Source organism: Agelaius tricolor, unplaced genomic scaffold (assembly GCF_023055355.1).
Source record: "Agelaius tricolor isolate 1412-34295 unplaced genomic scaffold, bAgeTri1.0.p SCAF_11, whole genome shotgun sequence".
Taxonomy (NCBI): Eukaryota; Metazoa; Chordata; class Aves; order Passeriformes; family Icteridae; genus Agelaius; species Agelaius tricolor.
The window spans coordinates 1,116,122-1,139,232 of NW_027269271.1; the positions used below are offsets into that span (position 1 = coordinate 1,116,122).

The window sequence follows — 23,111 nt, forward strand, 5'->3', positions numbered from 1 at the left end:
AGCGCAGGGTCTGGCTGAAGGGGGAAGGGCTTAATCCTTCGGATGGCTTTAAGAGCAAAAATGGGAAGGCAGATGCAGCTAGTAGGCTGAATAGTTCTTGCACAAATGATTTTTCTTTCCGTTTGTAAAAGCAGCGCCCTTCCTATAAGTCAGGTGCTGTTGCTGTCCAGCGATTCCTGTGCATAAATGTGAAAGGAATATCTAGAATATATAGGACCACAGTTCTCTTACTGCTTTTGCAGTTCTTTAAATTTATGGAGCATTCTGATGTCAGTGACCTTGTAGGTAGCGTCTTGCCGGGCGTTTCCTTGAACCAACAATTCCTCCCTTTCCCCAGCACAGCCCCAGGGCGGTGGCACCAGAGGGAGCCTTTGTGAGACACTCCCGCAGCTGACTGCGGTGCCCTCCTGGCAGCCCGGCTCTTCCCCGCTGTGCTGGGCAGTCTGAGCTCGGCAGGCTCAGAGAGTGCCGTGATTAGCATTTTCAAAGAAGTGTTCTGTTGGGTCACTGTGTGCTGGGGCTGCTGTGGCTGCGCTGAGGAGAGATTGGCAGTAAAATGCTGATGTTGGAGAAGTCGACATGGCTGCAGGGAGGCACAAGGGAGGCAGCTTGGGCTTTGGAACTTTGGGGCTGGCTCTGCATTTCCCCTCCCTGCTCTTAGCTCTTTCCAGGTTTTCAGCCCTTTTTCTAATGTGAAAATTGAGGAAATGTGTTTTCCTTTTTCCCCCTCTCTGTTTTAATCAACCTTATATCAAAATAAGCTGCTGTGACAAATTCCAGCAGCTCTCCCTGCCTCATCCAAAGTCTTCTGGCAGAGAAAATTTGTAATCACCACGACTGTAAGCATTCACTGAAATCCTAACAAAACATCAGGGTAAAGGGAGGTGTTATTTCTGTCTGTGAGAGGCAGTGCACAGATCTGAGGGAGCTCCCCTGTGCTGATGGCTTCCCCACAGACAGCATTTCTGTGGCCACTGAGGATGAGGATTCAGCCTGACAGTGCTAATTGGAACTGACTGTTCTGGCTGTGCTGCACTGCCTGGAGCCGGTGCTCCTGTGTGTGCTCCAAAAAGCCCTGCCACATTTCCACAGCCTCTGTGCTGCATCCAGCAGCCCTTTCCAGGGCTCCCACCTAGAGCAGGCAGCAGTGCAGTCAGTCCTGTGTCGCTGATAATATTCAGGAATGCTGAAGGAGCCCCGTGAGGGCTGCAGAGGGTGGCTGGGATGGAGTGCTGCCCTAAGGAGTTAACTCACTGGGCGGGGGACAGCAAAATTGTAAGGAGGGATGACAAGGGATTAGTGTTGTGCTCAGCCAGCCGGCTCTGGCAGGCCACGTGGCACAAAGTAGGCTGTTTACATTCCCAATAAATGGGTATGTGTCATGAAAAAAATCTCAGCTGTGGCACTGAATTTGCTCCTGTTTGAGGAGCTGCAAGGAATTGTACCCGGTGTGGGTGCTGGAGCACGGGAAGTGGTGAAGGAGAGCCCAGAAAATCACAAGGGGGGGTGGTTCAGAGCAGGGAGTGACTGCTTGGTCGTGGCAGGAGGGGAGTTGGTGGGAAGGATTGAAGGTTGTAGGCTTGATAAAGACATAGAAGCTCAGCAGAACATGGGAACCATTTCAGTGCAGGTTTTGAAGCTTTTTTAAAATGCCAGCAGGGCACATGGGAAGGAGAGCAGGTTTCAGGGCTATGGCTTGGGTGTGGGGAGAAGATGCATCATTAGCCCACAGACAGTGGTTAGAGCTAAACAAGCTGCTGGGCTCGTGGTGCAGCATTGAGGAGAGACAGGGAGCGCAATCAGAGCCTTGGGGCACCAGGGCACTTGGGCAGATGAGGCAGAGAGCTGCCAGGTGCCAGCCTGCCACCCCAGGGAAGGGACACACGAGTAGAGTGATGTCTCAGAGCCAGTTAGAAAAGCACATGGGGCGCGTTTAAACCCGTGCTGCAGGGTCTGTGGTGGCTGACAGCTGAAGAGAAGAAGCCAGTGCAGGAGTTGAGCCAATGTCTCATTTTTCACTGTGTTTCTCCTTGCAGAATTTGCAGGATGAAGGGCAGCAGGCAGCTCCAGGTAGCGCTGCAGCAGGGGAGCACGTGGCCGATGTGCGTGCAGCAGAGCTGCAGGGCAAACTCCAGCACTTGGAAGCTGCCAACAAGGTATTTCTTCATGGAGAGCACATCCAGTGCTATGGGTCTGATGTGGTTAGTGTCAGAGGGTGCCTCCTGGCTGGCTGGAGGCAGGTACCTGCACCTCTCTCCCAGCAAGGTTGTGTGATTCTCAGTGCTATTGTCTGTCAGATTCAATTAAAAGCATTTGCTTTTTTTCCTGCAGCTGGGCTGCGTAAATTTTCCATATTTAATTTTGCAAATCATTATTTTGGAGGAACTTTCCACTTGCCTGGTGAGCCTTCCAGGAGCTGGTGAAGGAGATGCACAGGGCTGTTTCCTGTCTCTTGGATTTGCATGGGCTGAGCCTGGTCTAGGAGAGAGGGAGTCCTGGTTTCATTTCTGTTTAAATACTTGGGAAAGAAACATCTGAGTTCTCTTGAGGCAGATCAATACTAACACATGTTGAGAAGGGTAAATGTTCTTAATTATGCTCTTGAACTCTAAGGTAAATTATATCCTCTGGAAAAATCCTCACATTAAATGTGGGGAAAAAAATTGGGATGGAATAATTATTTAAATCTAGGGATGGCCATAAGGTGCTGCAGCTGCCTGGACTGCAAAGCTTGACGGAAATAGAGACCCAGGCCCAGTTAGAAGTGTTTAAACAGGTTGGGGGAGTGTCTCAGGTCAGAGATAACAGGACAGGTGTATCAACAGATGAACAACAGGAGGAAATTATGTGGCAGCACCAGCTCCAACTTCAGAAGTTAAGTCCTGAGTAAGCTCATAGGAAGAGGTGTATCATTCAACTTTGAGAATCTCAACAGACAGCATGTTTAAAAATGCTAATAAGCATTTGTTTAACTGCACAACATGTCCTGTGTCATGAGCTTTACGGTGAAAGCAGCAAACTGTCCTGAAACTGAGTGGTAGTGCTCTCTTTAGGGCGAGACCATCAAAGGCAAAGGTTTCTCAGGTTGTAAACCAGCCATGGAGACTGCTGAGAGGTTCCTGGCAGTGGCCAGGGTCTTTTGTGCTGAAGCCAGAACTTAATGCTAAATAAGCCACTGATTTGATCAGTGAATGTGTAGCTTCTTCATGCTGATATTTTTCTTTCAGATTTTTGGGAGGATTTTGGGCTGAAGCAGCCCCTTTCCTTTTGAGTAAAGAGAAACAAATGATAGAAACTGGGAGGGAGGGCTGCAGGGCAGCCTGAGGAGTGAGGCTCTCCTGGGGTATGTGGGAGGCATTATGATATGTGAACCCAAGCCTGGAACCTCTGCCCTGCACACCTGAGGGAGCAGAAGCCCTGCAATAAGTCCTGTCAGGGGCCTTTGTGTTTACTCACCAGTCTCCACCCAGTTCCAGCGGTGTTTACAGACTCTAGAGGGAGCCACGTTGATCTCGATGTGGTCAACACCAGGGCTGTATGGAGTAAGGAGTGGAGGGAGTCTTAAGGGTGTTTACATAGAGCATTAAGCAGGATTAAATAAACCCAACTTATTTCTGTCTTCAGTTGTTACAGGAAAAGCTGAATGAATTGAATTTTGAATTAAAATCTGTTCAAGAAACATCACAAAGGCAAGATCGTACAATCCAGAGCCTGAATGAGGCCCTGAAGAGCAAAGAGAGTAAGGTAATAGTTCAGGGTGGGCAGGGTGGTGCTCACAAAAACAGGGAACTCTGTTCCAGCCCTGTGGGCAGTGGCTGAAAAGGAATGCTTGAGCCACTGCTTGGCATCCTGCACCTCACTAAATTATTTCTTGCAAAGCCTCTTTCATATGGTGCTGAGGTGTCATAATGCAGGCTGGAGGCTTGGGATGGGAGAGTTTGTGCTTGGTTTGCCACTGACTGGGTTTCCTGTGCTTGGGCTCAGACAGAGGAGCTGTACCACATCATCGAAGGGCAGAATGAGACCATGGCCAAGCTGCGGGACATGTTACACAGAAACCATCTGGGACAGCTGCAGGTATGCCCTGGAAAGCCTCATACATCCTGGTTTTTAAATCCCTCATGTGAAGAGAATCTCTTGAGTTTCTGTGAACCCTGCTTTTTGGTAGGTGTCAGAGAGCCCACTGTCACCCCAGGAGCAGCAAATGTCACCGCTCGATCTTCAGAACGCCCTTTTCTGCACCAAGCTGGAGGTGCAGAAACTGAAGAGAGCTCAGCGCCAGAAGGAGCATCAGCTGGCTGAAGCCAAGAGAGCAACCCAGCTCCTGGAGACCACGGTCCATGAGGAGGAGCATCAGAAAGAGGCAACCTGGAAACACAACCAGGTATGACAGGCACTTAGCCTGGAAGTTTCTGGGTTTACACAACTAAGGAGCACTGAGGTGGTCAATACTCTGCTCTTGTTCATCATTTCTGCCGACAGCAGACTGGGCACACTTGCCTAACCCCTTCTCACATGTGTGTCAGGGGGAATTCTCCAGCCTTCTCAGTGTCATAGCTGAGGATTCAGAATCAGCAAAGACCCTTGATAGTGGGTATGTTGTCACTTGTATGTCACTGGCTGATGCAAATGTCCCATCTCTTTTTGTGGTGTTCATATCCCCTGCTGCACAGCTTAGCTGTGATTGACTAAAGCTCTGCCTGTGGCCAGAGCAAGGGGTTTAGATAGATGGATACCCTGGGCAATGAAATAAATTCAAACACCATGGCAGTGTGTAAAGTTGTAGCATTGCTGATAGCTGTTCCCACAGCCCTTCCTCAGACTGGCCTACTGTTTATGGTTGTGTTGAAGACTGAATTCCAAGGTATTTGCCTTTTCCTTACAGGAACTGCGTGCTGTGGTACAACAGCTGCAGGCAGAGCTGCAGGACAAGGCTCAGCAGCTCCAGACTTTGGAGTGGGAGAAAAGCCGTGAGCTGCAGGCCCAGGAGCAGAGAGTTCAGCGTTTGATTCAGCAGCTGGCTCACAAGGAGCAGCTTCTGCAGGTGAGATCAGCAGAAAGATCTGACTTGAGCATAATTAAATGGAGTCCCTGATCCTGCTTTCATGTTTGGCCATGCAAAAGTCTGTCTGTAGCTTTCATGCATGTCCTTTGAAGAAAGGAAGGAAGGAGAGGGCTTCTGGGCCCCCAGGGTGAGGAATAAAACACAGGTATCCACATACCTCAGCCCCAGCAATGCGTGGTGAGCCCTGGCAGGGCTAGTCAGCTATCCCCAGGTGCTGGGACTACCACCCTTCAATGTGGAGGCTAGAGCAAGCATTGGGTGGAGGAAGTTATCCCTGTGTGCTGCTCTTGGGATGGGGGAGGTTTCTGTACTGTCAGTTGTACTAGGGAGTGTGTGTCTGATCTCTAGGAGTCCAGGGAGCTTCTGCAATGCCAGCAAAGCTTGGAGAAGAGCCCCGCAGCCATGAATGCCATGTTGGAGAAACTGCAGCAGCGTGTCAGCGACAGGGATGCTGCTCTGGAGGTGAGCACATGTTGTAGGCAGTGTTTCAGCTGTCCCTGAGGCTCAGCCTTTGGGTTACCATCAGCCCAGGCTGACCCCAGGGGTGACCATATCTTCTGCATGCTCTTTGTGGCTCATCCTTTGAGAGGAGTCCCCCTGGCAGGAGGAGCTGAAGTCCAACATACAGAGAGTGTTGGCTGCAGAGCCCCATGCCCCCATTGTGAATGATGCCCTCTGTCACCCAGAGAGCAGTAGATGAGAAGTTCTGTGCCCTGGAGAAGAAGGAGCAGGAGCTGCAGCAGCTGCGCGTGTCCATGCGGGAGCGCGGCAGCGACCTGGAGAGGCTGCGCAGTGTCCTCTGCAGCAACGAGGCCACCATCCACGTGAGTGCTGGGCCTGCACAGCCCAGCAGGGCTCTGGGGACGGGCTGTCAGACACACCTTCCTGTCAGTGCTCTGGGGACAGTGTCTGCAGGTGTTTGGCTTCCTCTGGCCTTGTGGTGGGGCAGGTTCCTGGGGCACTCTTGTTTGGGCTGGGCAGAGAGGCCACCTGGAGCAGATGGATGAATCTGTGTGACTCTGCTAGCAGTAGGGAATTTCCAGTTTTGCTTAATTTGGGATTAAGTTTCTGTCCCTGCTTGAGCTGCTTCTGTTGTGGTACTCAGAGCCTGGAGAGCCTCCTGAAAGCCAAAACCCTGGAACTGGAGCAGGTCTCAGCAACCTGCCAAAACCTCCGCTGGCTCAAAGAGGAGATTGAAGCCAAATCTGGCAGCAGGCAGAAGGAGCAGGAGGGGATCATCCAACAGCTGCAGACCTGCCTGCATGACAGGAACAAGGAAGTGGAGGTAAGGCCTTAGCTTGGCTTCCTGAGCCTTCAGCCAGTGGTGCCAAAGCAGAGGCTGCTGCTGCCTCACCTGAAGCTGTGCTCAGTGTTTGAAGGCTGGTTGCTTCTGGCACTTGAACTTACCGGTGCCTGCTGACACTGCTCCCTCAGCTACACCCAGGCTGGAGAGTCCTTGAACAACTCCCAGTCTCATTCCGTTCCTCCCCCTTGCTCAGGAGCTTACAGCAACTCTGCTGTGCAAGCTGGGCCCCGGGCAGAGTGAGGTAGCAGAGGAGCTGTGCCTGCGCCTCCAGCACAAGGAGAAGATGCTGCAGGATCTGCTCAGTGACCGGAACCGGCAAACCGTGGAGCACGATGCTGAAATTCGGGAGCTGCTGCAGGCTCTGAGCACCAAGGAGCAGCAGAGCAGAGTGAGTTTTGTGCAGTGCCACAGTGGGAGGCTGAGGTGGGTGGCACTGACTTTTGTTAAGCAAAGAGAAGCCCTGGAGTGGACTGAGAGAAACAGAGGAGTTGGTTCCTCTGTATGTGAGGGGCTGGTGAGCAGAGATGGGAGGGCTGCACTGGAGTGGGTGTGAGGGGCCAGGAGTCTCCAGTGACAGATGAATATTGAGGTGGTTTCCCTTAGTCTCCAAGGAAGAAGAGGGTCTAGGACCCTCACCCTGGTCATGGCCCTATCCCTGATTTTCCCCCTCAATCAGGTGGCTGCAGAGAAGATGGCACAGGCTTTGGCTGAAAGGAGCAGTGAGCTACAGCTGCTGCGCCAGCACGTGTTGGGGAAGGACCCTGTTGGGACCCAGTCAGCTGGTGCCAGGCCATTGAAGCAGGACAAACAACCCCTACAAGTAAGAATCATGCACTGTGTTTCTCTGCCTGTGGCCTTGGGGCTTCAGAAAGAACTGATTGCCACAGAAGTAAATAGGAGAGAGAAGAGCACCACAGAGAATGATAGAAATGAAAGTGGGATTACCAAAAAGTCTTCCTATAGAAGAAGGAGAAACTGAGGAGCAGGAATGCTGCCTGAGTGTTCTGATCTTGATTTCACCAGCCTTTGTCACTCAGTGTCTCTTTGTTTTGATGGAGCAGTAATTGGATCCCTGGGGCACATGAGAGTATGAAAGACATCCACCCTTTGACCTTGTAGCATTGACCCACTCCTTCCTTGGGCTGGGCTGCCTTGCTGTATTGTAATCCCCTCCCTGACATTGTCACATTCTGGAGGGGACAAGAGAGCTAAATTTAGGTTTCACTAATTCTTGGCAGAGCCTGCTGGCTGTTTGCTGTCTCTTCCACAATTGGAGTTGGTATTTTTAAAGCAGCTTTGCTAAAACCCCCTTTGAGGCTGAACACAGCTCCAAGGCTGCATATGCCATGGCTCCTACTTGAGCAGCTGTTAATGGTTTACTGATGAGCTGACTTGTTAAATGTTTTTAAGCAGCTGTAAACCGGTTTCTACTCCCAGCTCTAGAGACTTCCAGGGATGTGTTTTCCTTCCTGCATGGTCTCTTTGGGCCACATCTGAGATAAAGATGAGTCTCAGTTGAAAGATGGTCTTGCTGCAATTGATGAAACCTGTTTAATCTTTACTGTGAAGACACTTGCTACCAGCAGCTTCCCAGTGCCAAATAAAACAAGGCCAGTGCCCTCTTCCCCACAAGTACAACTTCTGGGTGCAATTCACTTGTTCCTGCTGCCAGGCTACATCCCTTTCATTGTTTGTTCACATTTTAGAGGTGTCAACAGAACAGCCAGCAGCTTTGCTGCAGTCCTGGAGTTCTGGGGAAGCTGTGTGTTCCCCATGAAAATGCAAACCTGCAGACTTTTATGTTTTCAGGAGTTACTGCAAGGAGCTTATGGAGCTACAGTCATTGCTGGATCCCCACAGGAAGACAGCAGCTGCAGGACAGAGGAAGGTCAGTGTGGGACAGCATCTTTTGAGGTCCCCAAATATGACCAGGGCTTTCTGCTGTGGGGAAAACATGATTACACGAAACTGAGGAACAGTAGAGAACTTTGAACAAGAGAATTTTGAAATAAAGCTCTGCCTGTCTTCTGGGTGGTGTCTGAGAATGGGAGTAAGAGAAAGAGAAAGGCTGCTTTTGGGTTTGAGGTGGAGTGTTTCTGCTCAAGATCTGATGCTGCCCACTGGAGAGTTTTTGACTTTGTTTCAGGCTGAGCTGAGACAAGTGTGTAACTGTTTAGGGTTTTGCCTTGGGACCAGGACACGTGAACTTTGCCAGGGGTAGGACAGCAGGCCTGTGATGTTGCCATTGCTTTCAGCTGCTCTTGAAAGACCAAGCAAGAAAGAAAAGCATTTACTGAGAAACAGTGTGATAGGGAGCACAAGCACCAGGGCCCTGTCTTGCCAGAGAGGGATTGTGTGTGATCCTGGGGTCTGAACTGGCACACGGTGTTCCTGCAGTAACCAAGCTGTCTTTGCAGTTACAATGTCAGCAGCAGAACTGGAGAAGGATCTTGTCAATGCCAAAGAGGAGCTGGAGCTAATGGCAAAGAAGGAAAGGGAAAGCAGGGTGAGCTTGTGATGGAACCTGTGCTGATCTCCTTTGCTTTTGGGAGACCTTAGGGGCCCTCACTGGAGGTTTTGGACCCTGCTCTTGTGAGGGTACCCCAGTGAGAAAAGGAGGGCAGTGTCCTGCAGGGGGGTGTTGGCTTTCAGAAGTCTCTGAGGGGCTTCTCTTCCCTCTGCAGCGGGAGCTCACTGCTCTCCAGTCTGTTGTGGCCACGCAGGAGGAGGAGCTGCAGGTGCAGGCCTCAGATATTGAGTCCTTGACCAGAACCATCCAGATGAAAGAGGACCTCATCAAGGTGAGATGCTGTGCTAGGCTGGGGGAGTTCCACCTGGGAATGCTGCAGAGGAGTCTGTTCCCCACATCCTCAGAGCAGTGTGGCTGGCTATACCAGATGCTATTGCTGCCGGTTTGCCTACAGCTCTCTGGGCTCCTTTGGCCAGAAGGCAAAGGCCCCAAACCCCCAGACTGTTCTTATTTGGTGTTTTGCTCTTTCTGTACCAAACACCCTCCTTCAAGTCCTTTAATCAGAATGCACCCTTCTTGTGTCCCCTCTTGGTTCTTACTAAACACTCTGGCCTGTGCCTAATCCACTCTCAGTGCTTTGGAATTTTTTCCTTAGAAGACCTGGATCTTTCCAAACACTGGAAACTTCTGGCACTTGCATTCCAGGGAGGTTTGCAAAGGTGCAGCTGCCTTTGTTACTGATCCCTTCCTCACTGAGCTCTCCTGCTGTTTGTTGGGTTTCAGGATCTACAGATGCAGCTGGTGGATCCTGAAGAAATTCCAGCCATGGAAAGGCTGACACAAGAAGTGCTGGTGCTTCGGGAGAAAGTGGCTGTAGCAGAGTCCCAAGGACAGGAGGCTGCTGGAAACAGAAGGCAGCAGGTAGTGTGCCAGTGGGGCAGGCTTGGATGTGCTTGTGCTTCTGCTGGCACTCAGGTGTGAGGTTTTTGTTTTCAGCCTTTAGATAGGCCAGGGTGTGCTGGTTCTTGGAAGCTGGCTGTGTCTGATTGTGGGAATACAGAGGAGAAGATCAGCTTTCTTTAGCACTTGTCCAAAGAGCAGAGGCTTTTGGGAGTCCAGGGATGACGTGAACCAACTTGAACACAAGCAAGAGAGGAAAGGGAATTCTCAGTTTGTCAGGGACAGGTAGATAACCTCCTTTGGTTTCTGTCTCTGTTTAAGAGCTGCACCTTGTCTCTTCTCTCCAAGCAGTTGTTACTGATGCTGGAAGGGCTGGTGGCTGAGAGGAATCGGTTAAATGAGGCTCTCCAGGCAGAGAGGCAGCTCTATGGCAGCCTGGTGAAGTTTCACACACACCCAGACAGGTAAGTGAGGCTGCCTTGGCTCTGTGCTGCCCTGCTCTGCAGGCAAGTCTGAGAGTTCTCAGTTTTAGAGGGAGTCTAGGCAAAGGATCAGCCAAATGCCTCTTTGAGAGTCCAAGTTTTAGGCTGCCTTTTTCCCTTGAAGAGGCTGCAGTGGGCAGCTGTCATGGCTGCCTAAACTCCCCCCATTGCCATGAGATTTCCATCTCTGTTCCTTGGCTTATCTTTTCCCAGCTCAGTTTCCCACCCACACTTGGCCACCTTTCAGAGGCTGCTGTCAAATTCTCAGCCAACTGTTGGGTTGATAAGGATCCCTCTAGGTGCTTATCCAGGCAGTTGCCTGTCCCCTGATTTAATCCCCTGCCCTTCACAGGGCTGCAGCCTCTGGGATATTTGAGCTACCTGATAGCAAAGGGAGCACATAAGTGGAGTGCTTGGGAAAGTACTGCAGAACAGCTGCGACTCCGAGGCCCCTACCGCGGGCTGGGGCCTTTTTTGGGGGTGGCTGCGCTCTGGGGAGGTTGGAGGTGAGGCAGGAGGTGGCTGGGCCGCTGGCTCGGTGTCTGAGGGCGGGGCCGGTCTAACCCTCTTCCCTCCTGTGCCGCGCTCCGCTCAGCGCTGCGAGAGACCACGCCCTGCAGGTGGAGCTGGAAGGGGTCCACGAGCTGCGGGGACAGCTGGAAGAAGCTCTTGGAAGAAGCTTGGAGTGTTTGAGCAGGCTGGAGACACAGGGCGCCATAGGAGGTGGGGAACAGGAGCGTGTGAGAGTCCTCCCCCAGCATGCCTTCTGAGCACTGGCGCTCGCCCGCCTGCCACGGAAACGGTTCACTAACCTGTCTCACTGACTGAGCTTTGGTACTTGCTGTGGTACGATAGAACTGGGGCAGGGCTTCTTTTTTGTTTTATTTTTGAGCTGCTTTGGAAACGGCGATCAGTGCAATCCACCTGTGTCTCGTGTACGTTCCTGTCTGACCCACCCTGGTGGCCACTGATGTATTTGCACATTCAAATCATTCCATTTTAGTTATTCCCTCTATCTCCCTTCTTTTCCAACCACCATGGGCCAAATAAAGATTCCCTATCTCTGAAGGAAACACCAGATGTTTTCTATCATCTCCCAAGTGCATGAGTGTGAGTTTTTGTATTCCCTCACCATTTTTCTTACCCAGTGACACCCACCCCTTGGGTTGATGGTGGCTGGCCCAAAGGGAGACAGTGCATCTGGAAAAGTGTGTTCCAGAGACAGAATTCAAGACCTGGGGACACTTGCCTGGGCCTTTTACACAAGACTTGAGTGTAGAACCAGCAATTCAGTTTATGCTTAAACCAAATCCTACTCCAGTGTTAATGATTTTACTGACTGGCTTTTTTTCCTAATTGTAAGTTGTTTCAACGTAATTTGTGAGTGCCTTCATGGGAAAGTTTCCTCCTCTTTAAGACAGATGGTCTGGGGGGACTGAGACCTGTCCCTGCTCCCAGGGTCTGGGCTGGGTCTGCTCCCTTACTCGTAGGTGTACATATCCCTTAACATGCTCCATGTGTCCCTCGGGCCACGGACAGGACCCTGTTTCTGAGGTGTCTGTCCCCCTTGGCACGTCTGCATACCTTTTCCAGGCTCTCTTCCACCTTCTTTGGGAATGTGGGAGCTGGTGTGAAAGCTGAAAAACAGTAGCAACAACCCTGCAAGGATCAGGGCTTCCCATGCACAGTGGGCTGTGGATCTGCTGTCTTGTACTCACTTCTCAGAATGGCAGGAGCAAATTTTGCAGCTCTGAGCATCTGTTTGTGCTTGCTGGGGAGGCTGAGCTAAGGGCAGGCAGAGCAGAAGAGCTCTGTGGTGCTGGGCTGCACACCTGGACTGAGGCTGCTCTGCTGCATGGCTCCCTGCAACTGCTTCAGATGGCACCACCTGTGCCTTGTGCTGCCCTGGGGGCTTCTCCTCCCTGTGCCCCCGGGGCTGGGAGGCAGCAGAGCTCCCCTTGGCACCCAGCAGGGCAGCACTGCCCCTCTGGGTCAGCACTCAGCTGCACTGTGACTGGAGCAGTTCCCCTGTGGCTCGAAGGGACACAGCTGGGAGCTGCTGGGCAGCTCTGGACTTTGTTAGCTTTTCCTTTCTTTGTTTCATCTCATTCCCTTCTTCTCACTTCTCTGTGTAGCACCATCTTCTCTTCATCCTTTTGCTTCTCACTTTGTAGAAGCCTTTGTGTCCCTGTTCTTACCTTTCCATTTTCCCCCTGCCATCCTGGCGCTGATGCCCAGCTGGCCCCCTGGTCCCTTGGGTGCCATGGAGGCCAGGACCCAGCCCAGACTCATTGGCATGGCTGAGAGGAGTCTTGGCTGGTGCTCAGGCACCTCCCTTCTCCCCCTGTGTCTGTTTTGCTGTAGATCTGTCCCTGCCTCTGTTAGCATCAGTGCCCCTTAGGGGCAGTGTTATCCTAGGCTCACGTGCCCCAGCTTTTCTGGCCTGTTCTTTAAGGCCCCCTCTTATCTCTGATAGTCCTGGCTGAGCATTCCCTGCCTGAGATCACCCTCTGTCAAACTGTGCAGTGCTTTGTGCTGTCTCGTAGCTCTTTGTGGAAGTCACTCTTTCCTCTCTGAACTTCCCTGAGGACCTCGCTTCCTGTCCCTTGTTCCCACAGTGTGAAGGCTCCTGTGCAGCCCCTGTACCCGACTGTCCTGTGCTCGTGGGCTGTGTACAATTTGCAAGCATGTAATTAATTCTCTGTGCCTTCAGGCTGGGCTGAAAGCCTGAGGAGTGTGTGGGAAAGCAGAGCTGTGGCTGCATCTCTTGTCTCCTGTGCTGGTGGCGGTCACAGAGCTGAGCAGCCTGGTGTGCTCCTGCTGTGATGGGGGCTCAAGCACGTGCTGAGCACCAGCCAGGGCACAGCTGCCCTGCGTGCGCGCATCTCTGCTCCTCAGCCAGCGCCCTCTTCCGCCCCTTGGTTTTAGTTGGGTTTGGGGTCCTTTTGCCTTGAGAATTGCGCTCCCTTTTACTCAGCCCCGGAGCACTGGGAGCCGCGTGGAGCTGTGGGCAGTGGTGAGAAGTGGGATGCTGTGCCCTGGCACAAGGGCTGGTCCTCAGAGCAGCTGTGTGTCCCTGCTGCGGTCCCTCAGCCACGGTGACCCACCTTGAGAGCCTTGTGGCCCTCAGCCCCCAGCAAAGTCTGCGGCCGACGGTCTGACCCCTCACCCTTCCGGGCCCCCAGGCACTGCTGCCGCCCCGGCTGCTTCAGCCGCCGGCAGGTTCTGGTTCTGTCCCTGGGGCTCCGGGGCTGGGCTCTGGCTGTGCCGAGTGCCGCCTACAGGAGCTGCTGCTTCCCCGCGCTGCTGCTGCCGCCGAGCCATTCGCTCCCAGAACAGCATTTCACCTTTGTGTGGCACTGATGGCTGTCCCTGCTCCCTGGGACAGTGATGGCTGTCCCTGCTCCCTCGGACAGTGATGGCTGTCCCTGCTCCCTGGGGCACTGATGGCTGTCCCTGCCCTCTGGGACAGTGATGGCTGTCCTTGCTCCCCGGGGCAGTGGTGGCTGTCCTTGCTCTCTGGGGCAGTGGTGGCTGTCCCTGCTCCCCGGGGCAGTGATGGCTGTGCCTGCTCCCTGGGACACCGCTGCTTGCGTGGACAGGCCCCACCGTGCAGGTGGTGTCTGGCCAGGTTCAGCAGTGAGGTTCCCCACATTTTTGCAGCCTCATGGCACACAGGGGTCTCCTGAGTGTGTCCCCAGCTATGAGCACAGTGCAAATGCCTGCCCTGCTGCAAGGCACCTTCCTGGCTGCTCCTTGGCTATTCTTCCTGAGAGCCAGATGCATCCCTGCTGGCTTCCCCTTCAGCAGTGCTCCCCTGCTCTGTGTTCTGCCTTGCCTGGCAGCTCCAGAGTTGATGGATTTGGCCACAGGCAAAGCAGTTACCTCTCCTTTAGTGCACAGGCAGCTGTGGAACCTGGCCTTTCACAGCTCTAGGGGATAGTCTTGGGCCCTGTCTAAATGTCTCTCCCCCTGGGGAGAGGAGGGATTTGTGACTGTGTTGACAGGGGTCTTAGGATGAGGGAAGAGATGAGGATCTGACTCCATGTTTCAGAAGGCTTGATTTATTATTTTATAATATATATTATATTAAAACTAGACTAAAAGAAAAGAACAAAGGATTTCATCAGAAGGCTGGCTAAGAATAGAAAAAGAAGGAATGATAACAAAGGCTTGTGGCTGGGACTCTCTGTCTGACCCAGCTCACTGTGATTGGCCATTAATTAGAAACAACCAAGATGGGCCATTCCCAGATGCACCTGTTGCATTCCACAGCAGCAGATAACCATTGTTTACATTTGTTCCTGAGGCCTCTCAGCTTCTCAGGAGGAAAAATCCTAAGGAAAGGCTTTTCCATAAAAGATGTCCGTGACAGGGATTGGGGATACAGCCACGTCCCAGCTGCCCAGACAAGGGGCTTGAGTCCTCACCCAGGGTTTGGCACCAAGGGGACGGGAGCAGAGCCGTGTGCAAGCAGAAGAGCATGACCCCAGCTCTGCCCAAGCTCTCCATGCACATGTAGGGACACAAGTGTCCCTTTAGCTCTGCAAAGCCAGCACAGGGCTTGCAGGGAGCCCCGGGACATGTCTGACAGCACAGCTTGGGCACTGAGGGCAGGGTGGCTGCTCCCGAGCTGCCCCTGCCTGGGCAGGAGATGTGAGATGTGCACCCCAATCCTCCCAGCGGGGTGGGGCAGTCCAGCGGGGCTCCCTGCCCAAGCTTGTGCTGCTGCTGCTGCTGGCTGTGGCGTGTGGAGCGGCTGCAGGGTGGGTGGTGCGTGTGTCTGTCTGTCTGTCTGTCAGGGCAGCAAGCACAAGGCATGGATGGGGCAGGAGCCATTGCCGTGCTCCCATCCCCGGGGCTGTCCCCTCCCTCAGAGATGGGCCAGCACAGGGTGCAGTGTGCAGGGAGGGGGTGGCAGCACCCAGGGACAGCAGGGGAAGCTCGGTCCAGCCGGGAGTATCCCAGCAGCGGGTGTGTGTGAGAGCAGACACCGCCCTGGGGCTGCCCGCAGTGACCGTGGGTACCAGCAGGAGGAGGGGACAGAGGCAGCGCTGCCAGTGCCGCTGCTCTGAGCGCCCCGTGTGCTGTGCTGTCCCCCAGGTCAGGCCGCAGGTACACACACCGATGGCAGCACCAACTTCACCGACAGCATGAAGGAGGAGGCGGCCCGTGGCTCGGCACCCCAGCAGGTGAGTCGGGGCAGCGCCACGCCGGGAGCGGGGGTGGCGGAGCTGGGCATTGCGCCAGCGCCAAACCGCGTCCCAGCCCTTGGGAAACGTCCCTGTCACCCTTTGTGCCTCTAGAGCAACCCCTGGGCCCGCAAGGAGAATGGGGGCACCGAAAGGAGCACAGCGCCCACCGTGCCCGAACGGGAGCTGCGGGCTGAGGAGGAGCTGCGGGAGCTGAAGGCGCAGCTGGAGGAAGCCGGCTTCTCCTCTGTCTCCCACATCAGGCAAGAGCTCTGGGGCTCTGGAGCCGGGGGTGGCAGTGGCCGGAGGGGACACCCTGCATCCCGGCCTCTGCCCGTCCTTTACCGTGCCTTGTGCCCCCAGGAAGGCGATGCTGAGCCTGTGCCTGGAAAACGCGGAGCTGAAGGAGCGGATGGGTGAAGCCACGTCGCTGCTGGAGAGCGGGGAGCAGGAGGAGCCGGGGCTGGGCAGCCCCCTGGCCCCCGAGCCCCGGCGGCTGCCGCGGAAGAGCCGCGGGTCCCTTGGGGAGCGCCCGGCCGGAGGCAGCGGGGATGGCCCAGGGCTCCCGGCAGAGAGGGGAGCTGTGCCCACCAAACGCCCGGCGCTGGAGACCCGGGCCCAGGGTGACATGCCCAAGAGACCCTGCCCTGGCAGCCCCGGTGGAGGGGACGGGAGCCATGTAAGTGCGCAGAGAACCGGGATGGAGATGAAAATGGAGATGGGGATGAGGGTGGAAATGCGGAGCTGACAGTCCATCTCCCCTCCGGCAGGTGGAGGGCTCGGTTCCCGTCGGGGGCTGGCCCGGGCTGGGCGCAGAGCTGCGCTCCCAGGTGGCACAGGGCCAAAGGCAGTGCCAGGAGCTGCAGGACAAGCTCGCTGCCTCGGAGGCCACGGTGCGGGCACAAGCTGAGCAGCTGGAGAAATACCACGTCCTGCTCCGTGAGTTAAAAGGCAGGGTGGGGTGGGGGCGTGTTCTCAGCCCCGTGCATGGGCTGTGCATGGGGCAGGGGTGGTGAATCCTGCCCGGGGGGCCCTGAGCTGATGGTGCTGCCCAACAGGTGAACCTCAGGCACAGCAGCTCAGCAAGCAAGTGCAGGTGGACTTCCAGGACCTGGGCTATGAGACCTGTGGGCGCAGTGAGACGGAGGCTGACCGTGATGAGACCACCAGCCCTGGTAAGGAGAGCCAGGGCTCCAGGGATCCCTGTGCTCTGCCCCCCTGGCACAGAGGAGTGACACACTGTGCCCTCCGCAGAGTGCGAGGAGCCAGATGTGTTCAGTGAGACCAGCCTGGGTGAGGAGCTGGGGTCCCCGTGCCAGCCAGGGATGTCCAGAGTGGGCAAAACTGCCCAGAAAACCATGGAGGATGTGGAGGCCCTGCACCAGCACATCCAGGACCTCAAGGCCCAGCTGCTCAATGCCAACAAGGTGATCCAGAGCCTGCAGCGCCGTGCCCGCTCCATCTCTGTCACCAGTGGCTACACCTCGGGTGCTGAGCGGCCCCTGGCGGCTCCCAAGGCCTCGGCGTCTCCAGCGCACAGCCTGACGGACGAGGACGAGGGCTGGCAGTCGGACGGGCACGGCACGCTGTGCCCACCCGCCCTGCGAGCACACCGCGACCTGCAGAGCCTGGTGCACCGCGTCACCCTGCTCGAGGCACAGCTGCCCGCGGCCAAGCACGGAGCCACCTTGCCCAAGGAGCTGCACTCTGCCACTTGGCCAGGGTATGGCCCTGGGGGCTGGGAGCAGATGGGGAGATACAGGGATTTCCAGGAGCTCCCCGAGTCTGGTGGCTCCCTGTTGCTTGGTTTCCCTGCAGGCAGGTTCCTGGGGTGTTTGTGTGGTAGGGCAGAGTCCCAGCCGTGGATGAGGCACAGACTCCCTCCACGGTGTAGGAGTCTGAATTGTTGCTAGCATAGCCCAGGGTAGGGAAGCAAAAAGGACCTTTGCATAATATCCACAGATGTTTTATTCAGCTGCACAGTGAGATGTTCAGCTCCCAGCACCCACACCCAGAGCGTCTAGCTTTTTCTCTATGGGGGTCTGGGGGCTGACCCTGGTCTGGGGGCAGTACAAAGGTGGGGGCCAATCGGGGAATAGGGAAGGAGTGGCTCAGGAACATAAGGAACAGACACAGGAACAGGGGAAGGAGCCAATGGGGTCTAACAGCTTTTTGAGGGAAGCTTCTTGTGTCTCCCTAGACCAGGGACTGCCCCCCAGGGTCTCCACACCATGGCACTTCATCCCTGCTGTGTTCTCAGCACGTCTGGCTGCCCTGTGAACACCCTGCTTGCCCATCTCTCCTAGGAAATACAACTCTCTGATCCAGGCCCAGGCTCGGGAGCTCTCCCACCTGCGGCAGGTGCTGCGGGAGGGCCGTGGGCTGAGCCGCAGCCTGGCCCAGCACCTGCGGGACGCCCTGCGCTCCTTTGAGGACCTCCTCCGGGGCACTGACATCGACTACTACCTGGGCCAGGGCTTCAGGGAGCAGCTGGCCCAGGGCAGGCACCTGGCTGAGAGGCTCAGCGACAAGCTGGGCATCAGTAAGCACCTCTAGGGCGGCAGTGGGGCTGGGTGTCATGGGCGTGTGATGGGTCAGGAAGGGATGCTTTGATGGGTGAAGAGCAGGAGGTGCTCTCACATTACTGTGTGCTGTGTGGGATACCCACTTTGGTTTGGGCTGTCTTGCTATGGCTCTGTGTGGGACCAGGCATCCTGGGACATGGAGACACTGACTGGCTCTTCTCTGGCTTGCTTTCTCAGGAGATCGACAAGACGGGGAGGATAAAACCAGTCATGAGCTCCTGGCACAGAGGTACCTGTTCCCAAGGAAGGCTTTGTGGGATGTGTTGGCATGGGCACCCTGAGGTCTATCACTGCTCTTAGGGTGGGGGCCCAGGGTGCCCTCGGGGTCTTTGCCCCAGGTGGATGTCCTGGGGCTGCTCTGCTCTGGGGATGGCAAGCCCTGTGGGCACTCTGTATCTCTGAGCAGCCGTGTGTCACTAGTGGGACACGGCACGTGGGGCATCATGTAGGAAAGGGCTGTGGGATGGAGCTCAGACCTGGTGATGGGCCATCTCCACAGGCTCAGCCGGGAGCTCCAGGAGAAGGAGAAGGTGATTGAGAGCCTGGAGGTGAAGCTGCAGGAGCGCTCTGAGTCCCCAGGTAGCAGCTGCCCACCCTCGGAGTCATCCCACTCTGCCAGCAGCTCATCCTTCACCTCCGAGGGGCTGGAGCCCTGCTCTGATGGGGATGCAGCCAGTGAGTACAGCCAGTGCCACGAGGAGCCCGCCCAACACACAGGTACCACCAGGGGCCACAACTGCAGCACCCCTGGACACAGGGACTTGGCTTCTCGGGCTGTGCCAGGGTCCCCAGAGCACCAGGGAGGAGGGTCTCTGTCAGGCTGAGCCAGAGCCATGTGACCCCTCTCTCTCCATCTCTCTCCTGTCTCTAGGCCTTCACTTTGACTCCTTGTCCCAACCTGCTAGTGCCCCCCTGCCTGCCCTGGCCCCCGGGCTGTCCCCCTTCCTCCCTGCTGGGCCCCCTCCTGCTGTGGCCCCGCCACTCCTGGGCTGCTGTGGGAATTCTGTCTGCTCCCTGGCTGAGGCACAGCAGGAACTGCAGGTGCTCCGGAGGCAACTGGGAGAAAGTGAGCACACTGCCTCTTGGCTTGGGTTTGGTCCTGCCTGCCCTGCATGCTGTGCTGTGACACATCATCCCCACCCCTTCTGACCTGCATGTCCTGCCTTTGATCTCCTCCTTCTTCTCAGGGCTATGGCTTTGAGGTCGGGTCCCACTGCTCTGGCTGGGGGACAGTGGGAATGTGGCTTTCATGTAGAGAGGACCTGATGGGTTGGAGGGACCCATTCCAACACAGCATTAGCCCTAGGTGTAGACACTGGCATATTCCAGGTCTTCTAGGAAAAGGCTGATTTGGTAAGGTGTTGTGTAGGAATTGGGTGGAGACCCTCAACCTTGTGTCATGTAATCATCAAGTCCTGGGAGAGCCCCTGCTCCTCAGGGGGAATAGGTTTGGTTGGGACAGGAGGTCAGTGATGGGGACACTGGACTGCACTGTTGAGAAGAGCAACAAGGGGGGGAAAAGCAGATGAGGGAGTTCATTGCCCCATTCTTCCTACCTGCTCATTGTCCTTCTCCTCCTCCCTGCTTTGTCCTGTGTGTGCAGGTGTGACACTGCCCATGGCACCAGCAAAGCCCACAGTGCCACTGGGCCCTTTTGGAGAGGGCAGCAAAGCCCCAGCATCGTTCTGCCGACACGGAGCCCTGCAGGGCCCAGCTGAGCTCCCCCATGGCCTCTGGGACGTGCCCCCGCCCAGCCAGCTGCTCTATGGGGCCCTGTCCCTGGGGTACCCCTGTGGGCAGAAGCTGACAGGTATGGTCCATGGTGGAGAGCACAGGGCAGCCCACCTGCCTGTGGGGTACTGGAAAGAGATCCAGCACCACAACAGCTGCGGGAGAGGGCTCTGCTGTGGAGAGGGGCAGGCCCAGCCTTTCCTGCCCTGAGCTGTGTCCCTGGCTGTGGCAGGGGCAGACCTGCTGGAGGAACACCTGGTGGAGATCCGCAACCTGCGCCAGCGCCTGGAGGAGTCCATCTGCACCAACGACCGGCTCCGGGAGCAGCTGGAGCGCCGCCTGGCCGGCAAGGGCAGCGGTACGGGCTGGGGCTGCGGGGCCAGGCCTCTGCACATCCCTCTGCTCACCCCCTGCACAGCAGGGCACTGGGACAGAGACTCAGCACTGCTTCCCTCCACAGGATTGCCCAGTGATGTCTATGCCCAGACACCGGAGCTGGGGCTGCAGCTGAGCAGGGAGAACCAGGCTCTGCACGAGGAAAACCGGACCCTGCGGCTCCAACGGGACCACCTCTCCCAAGGTAGGGCTGGGCCAGCGTTCTGGGGCTGAGCCCCGGAGGGCACTGGCTGAGTGGGGTGGTGGTGACACCTCCGTGCTCTCTGTCCCCAGAGCTGGCACGGGTGCAGGAGACACTTGTGGCTGCCTGCTCCCGGGCACGGGAGGCTGAGGCAGAGCTGGGCCAGTGGCGTGGGAAGCAGCGGAGGCTGGCAGAGGAGCTCTCCGAGTGCCAAGAGAGTGTCCGGCAGCTCCGGGACGAGCGGCGCTCTCTGCAGGAGGACAACAACAGGTAAGGTGTGGGGTACTGTGGCCCTGGGGCCACAGGACTGGGAGCGGTGGCTGGCACAGGACACACATGTCACCTCTGCAGGCTGCAGCACTCGGTGACGCTCCTGCAGCAGCAGAGTGAGGAGCAGCGCCTGCTCCTGCAGACCCTGCGTGCGGAGCTGCACGTCTACGAGAGCCTCCCGGGCCCCTCTGCTGAGACACGAGCAGGTATGGGACCCATGCACGGCATCCCTGCCCAGCCCCTGCCCTTGGGGTGCCTGGCCCCTCTGCAACCCCTGGGTGGTCCCAGACACCTCTCCTGGGGCAGCAGATTGCACACAGTGGCCCTGCTGGCAGGCAGAGAGGGAGGGCAGGACCCCAGCAGCCCCAGGCACAGCGCCACATCTATCTGCAAGGGCTCAGATGTTTCTTGTTCCAGGCTGCTTCCCATCTCCTCCAGTGCGTGATGTTGGCACTAACTCAGCAGCTCCCCTCCTGTCCCCACTGCCCTCCGGCATGTCGGTGCTCCGGCGGATGGACGGTGGGTTCTGCTGAACTCGTGGCAGCACCCTTGCTGAGCAAGACTGGAGAGCTCAGAGCAGAGTCGAGTGCCTGGGATGGGACAGGGTGGGTCACCAGGGGAGCGGGCAGTGGTCCTCTCCTAACCCAGCTTGCTCCACAGAGCCACGCGGGGCAGACGTGCTGCTAAGGAAGAGCGAGGGACTGACGGGGGCTCACGTTGTCGGCCGCCTGGACACGTACCGAGCCCTGGAGCAGCACATCGTGGAGGGAAAGGCCTTGGCCCGGGAGCTGATGTGTCTCACACGCCCAGCACTCGGGCTGCCCAGCTGCCCGCTCCCGGCAAAGGAGGTAAAGCGTGGGCAGGACGGGGCAGGCAGCAGCTGGGGGCCAGACCCTCGGTGCACCTCAGTGCATTACGTGGCTCCCGAGCCCAGAAGCAGCCTCGAGGGCTGCAGGGGCAGCTGGAGGCAGGGAGCCTCCAGGCCAGGGAATGCTGCCGGCACTGCCCAGCTGTGCCGGGCTGAGCAAGGCCACTCCCCGGCTGCGGCGGGATGGGGGTGCCCCGGCAGCACCTGCTCCCGCACCCTTCTCCCGCAGGCCCTGGGATGGACGGGCACGGGGCAGGGGCATCTGTGGGGCAGCGCCAGCACCCTGCACGGCATCCTGGAGGAGTGCGTGTCCCTCCTCGCTGCCTTCTGGAGCACCGTGCTGCCCGTGAGCCCTGCCCAGCACCAGGGCAAGGTGAGCAGGGGCTGGGGGTCGGCGGGGCACTGGGGCCGGGTGCTCAGAGCTCATCCCCCGCCCCTGTCCCAGGAGCAGGTGCTCCAGGGCGAGATCGCGGCACTGCGGGCCCGGCTCTCCGAGAGGGAGGATGCTCTGCAGAACACGGCCAGGCGGCTGCGCAGCACAGCCCAGCTCAAGGACAGCATGGAGCAGTTCATCGTCAGCCAGTGTACGTGCTCTGGTGGCACAGCCAAGCTGGCCGGCTCCCCACGTGCCCATATGGTTCTGTGGCACAGGGACCTCACTGACCCCATCTCTCTCTCCTGCAGTGACCAGGACCCACAGTGTGCTGCGCAAGGCCAGGACAAACCTGGAGGTGAGTTTGCCCTGATGCCCTGGGGATGGACACAGGTGGCACACACCCCTGGTGGCTGTCCTGGAGTGCTGAGGGCTAGCTGGGTGACTGTGGGGGACACAGGGACACATTCTCCTCATCTGTCCTCAGCTAGCATCTCCGTCTCCAGGGCACAGTAGTGCTCTTCCTTATTGCCATGTGTTGTCTCTTGCCAGGTGAAGGCCCAGCAGGTCCTGCCTGTTGCGTGAGCCCATGCAGGGCAAGGAGCAATGGCCAGCATGGAAGAGCCTGCTGGCTGCTGAGCTGAGCCATGCCAGAGGGCTGGAGTGGACCCCATCCCTGCTGCTCTGAGGGCTGGGGTGAAAGGGGTCTGGGATGTTCAGAGCTACACAGTTAGTGGGTTTGGGCTGCTGTGGTGGTTGCATGCCCTCCACCAGCCTTTGCTTGGCATGGCAGCAGCAGCTGCTGGCTTGGCCTTTGTCTGGCCCATGCTTCAGCACTTGCTCCCTTCCACCCTCCGTGCTCAGAGTGGGGTGACACAGCCCCCCATGCTGAGCACACCTTGCCCTGGGACCTGGTCCCCTCTGTAACCGCGATGAGTCCCTGTCCCTGCTTGTGGATGTATGTATATGTATATAGACAGAGGTATTGGAAATGCGCTCTGGGGACTCAGCACATGTCGGGGCCCCAGCGCAGGAAGAAGATGTAAGAAATGCCATATTCTGTTCAGTGGCTGAAGAGTCCCCAATAAAGGTTTCCTTTGGGTTGTGGTGTTTCTGGCATGCCTGTCTGCAGCCGTGCTCCCCCTCCCCAAACCACCTGCAGCACAGGGTGCCAAAGGCCCCGGCTGTCCCCAGGGGGTGGCTCTGTGCCCTACCTTAACAACCCAAGGACAGCTCTGTGCTGCACTGGGTGCTCCCTTTCCTCCTCTTCTGGACCTCCTCTCCAACACCAG

General features: G+C 56.7%; 1 protein-coding gene across 12 annotated transcripts in view; it reads left to right on the forward strand.

Annotated features, from left to right (window-relative positions):
* The window catches only part of PDE4DIP (phosphodiesterase 4D interacting protein), a 36,660-nt gene extending 13,722 nt beyond the window's left edge, over window positions 1–22,938 (forward strand). For 4 of the 12 annotated variants that reach the window (XM_071435745.1, XM_071435754.1, XM_071435743.1 and 1 more), the window contains 36 exons: window positions 2,037–2,156; window positions 3,625–3,744; window positions 3,985–4,077; window positions 4,169–4,384; window positions 4,886–5,044; window positions 5,414–5,527; window positions 5,752–5,889; window positions 6,171–6,350; window positions 6,565–6,759; window positions 7,048–7,191; window positions 8,181–8,259; window positions 8,789–8,877; window positions 9,056–9,172; window positions 9,625–9,762; window positions 10,090–10,205; window positions 10,819–10,946; window positions 15,327–15,415; window positions 15,530–15,678; window positions 15,779–16,094; window positions 16,186–16,354; window positions 16,474–16,590; window positions 16,670–17,138; window positions 17,722–17,957; window positions 18,178–18,229; window positions 18,500–18,717; window positions 18,872–19,066; window positions 19,604–19,810; window positions 19,964–20,089; window positions 20,192–20,311; window positions 20,401–20,578; window positions 20,660–20,784; window positions 20,996–21,097; window positions 21,239–21,819; window positions 21,892–22,030; window positions 22,131–22,177; window positions 22,372–22,938. In XM_071435745.1, the coding sequence (XP_071291846.1) occupies window positions 2,037–2,156; window positions 3,625–3,744; window positions 3,985–4,077; window positions 4,169–4,384; window positions 4,886–5,044; window positions 5,414–5,527; window positions 5,752–5,889; window positions 6,171–6,350; window positions 6,565–6,759; window positions 7,048–7,191; window positions 8,181–8,259; window positions 8,789–8,877; window positions 9,056–9,172; window positions 9,625–9,762; window positions 10,090–10,205; window positions 10,819–10,946; window positions 15,327–15,415; window positions 15,530–15,678; window positions 15,779–16,094; window positions 16,186–16,354; window positions 16,474–16,590; window positions 16,670–17,138; window positions 17,722–17,957; window positions 18,178–18,229; window positions 18,500–18,717; window positions 18,872–19,066; window positions 19,604–19,810; window positions 19,964–20,089; window positions 20,192–20,311; window positions 20,401–20,578; window positions 20,660–20,784; window positions 20,996–21,097; window positions 21,239–21,819; window positions 21,892–22,030; window positions 22,131–22,177; window positions 22,372–22,404 (5,814 nt within the window). In that variant the 3' untranslated portion in view covers window positions 22,405–22,938. The remainder of the gene's footprint in view (window positions 1–2,036; window positions 2,157–3,624; window positions 3,745–3,984; window positions 4,078–4,168; window positions 4,385–4,885; window positions 5,045–5,413; window positions 5,528–5,751; window positions 5,890–6,170; window positions 6,351–6,564; window positions 6,760–7,047; window positions 7,192–8,180; window positions 8,260–8,788; window positions 8,878–9,055; window positions 9,173–9,624; window positions 9,763–10,089; window positions 10,206–10,818; window positions 10,947–15,326; window positions 15,416–15,529; window positions 15,679–15,778; window positions 16,095–16,185; window positions 16,355–16,473; window positions 16,591–16,669; window positions 17,139–17,721; window positions 17,958–18,177; window positions 18,230–18,499; window positions 18,718–18,871; window positions 19,067–19,603; window positions 19,811–19,963; window positions 20,090–20,191; window positions 20,312–20,400; window positions 20,579–20,659; window positions 20,785–20,995; window positions 21,098–21,238; window positions 21,820–21,891; window positions 22,031–22,130; window positions 22,178–22,371) is intronic. The other 8 variants (XM_071435753.1, XM_071435748.1, XM_071435751.1 and 5 more) reach the window with 7 other exon arrangements.
* Window positions 22,939–23,111: the final 173 nt, after the last annotated feature.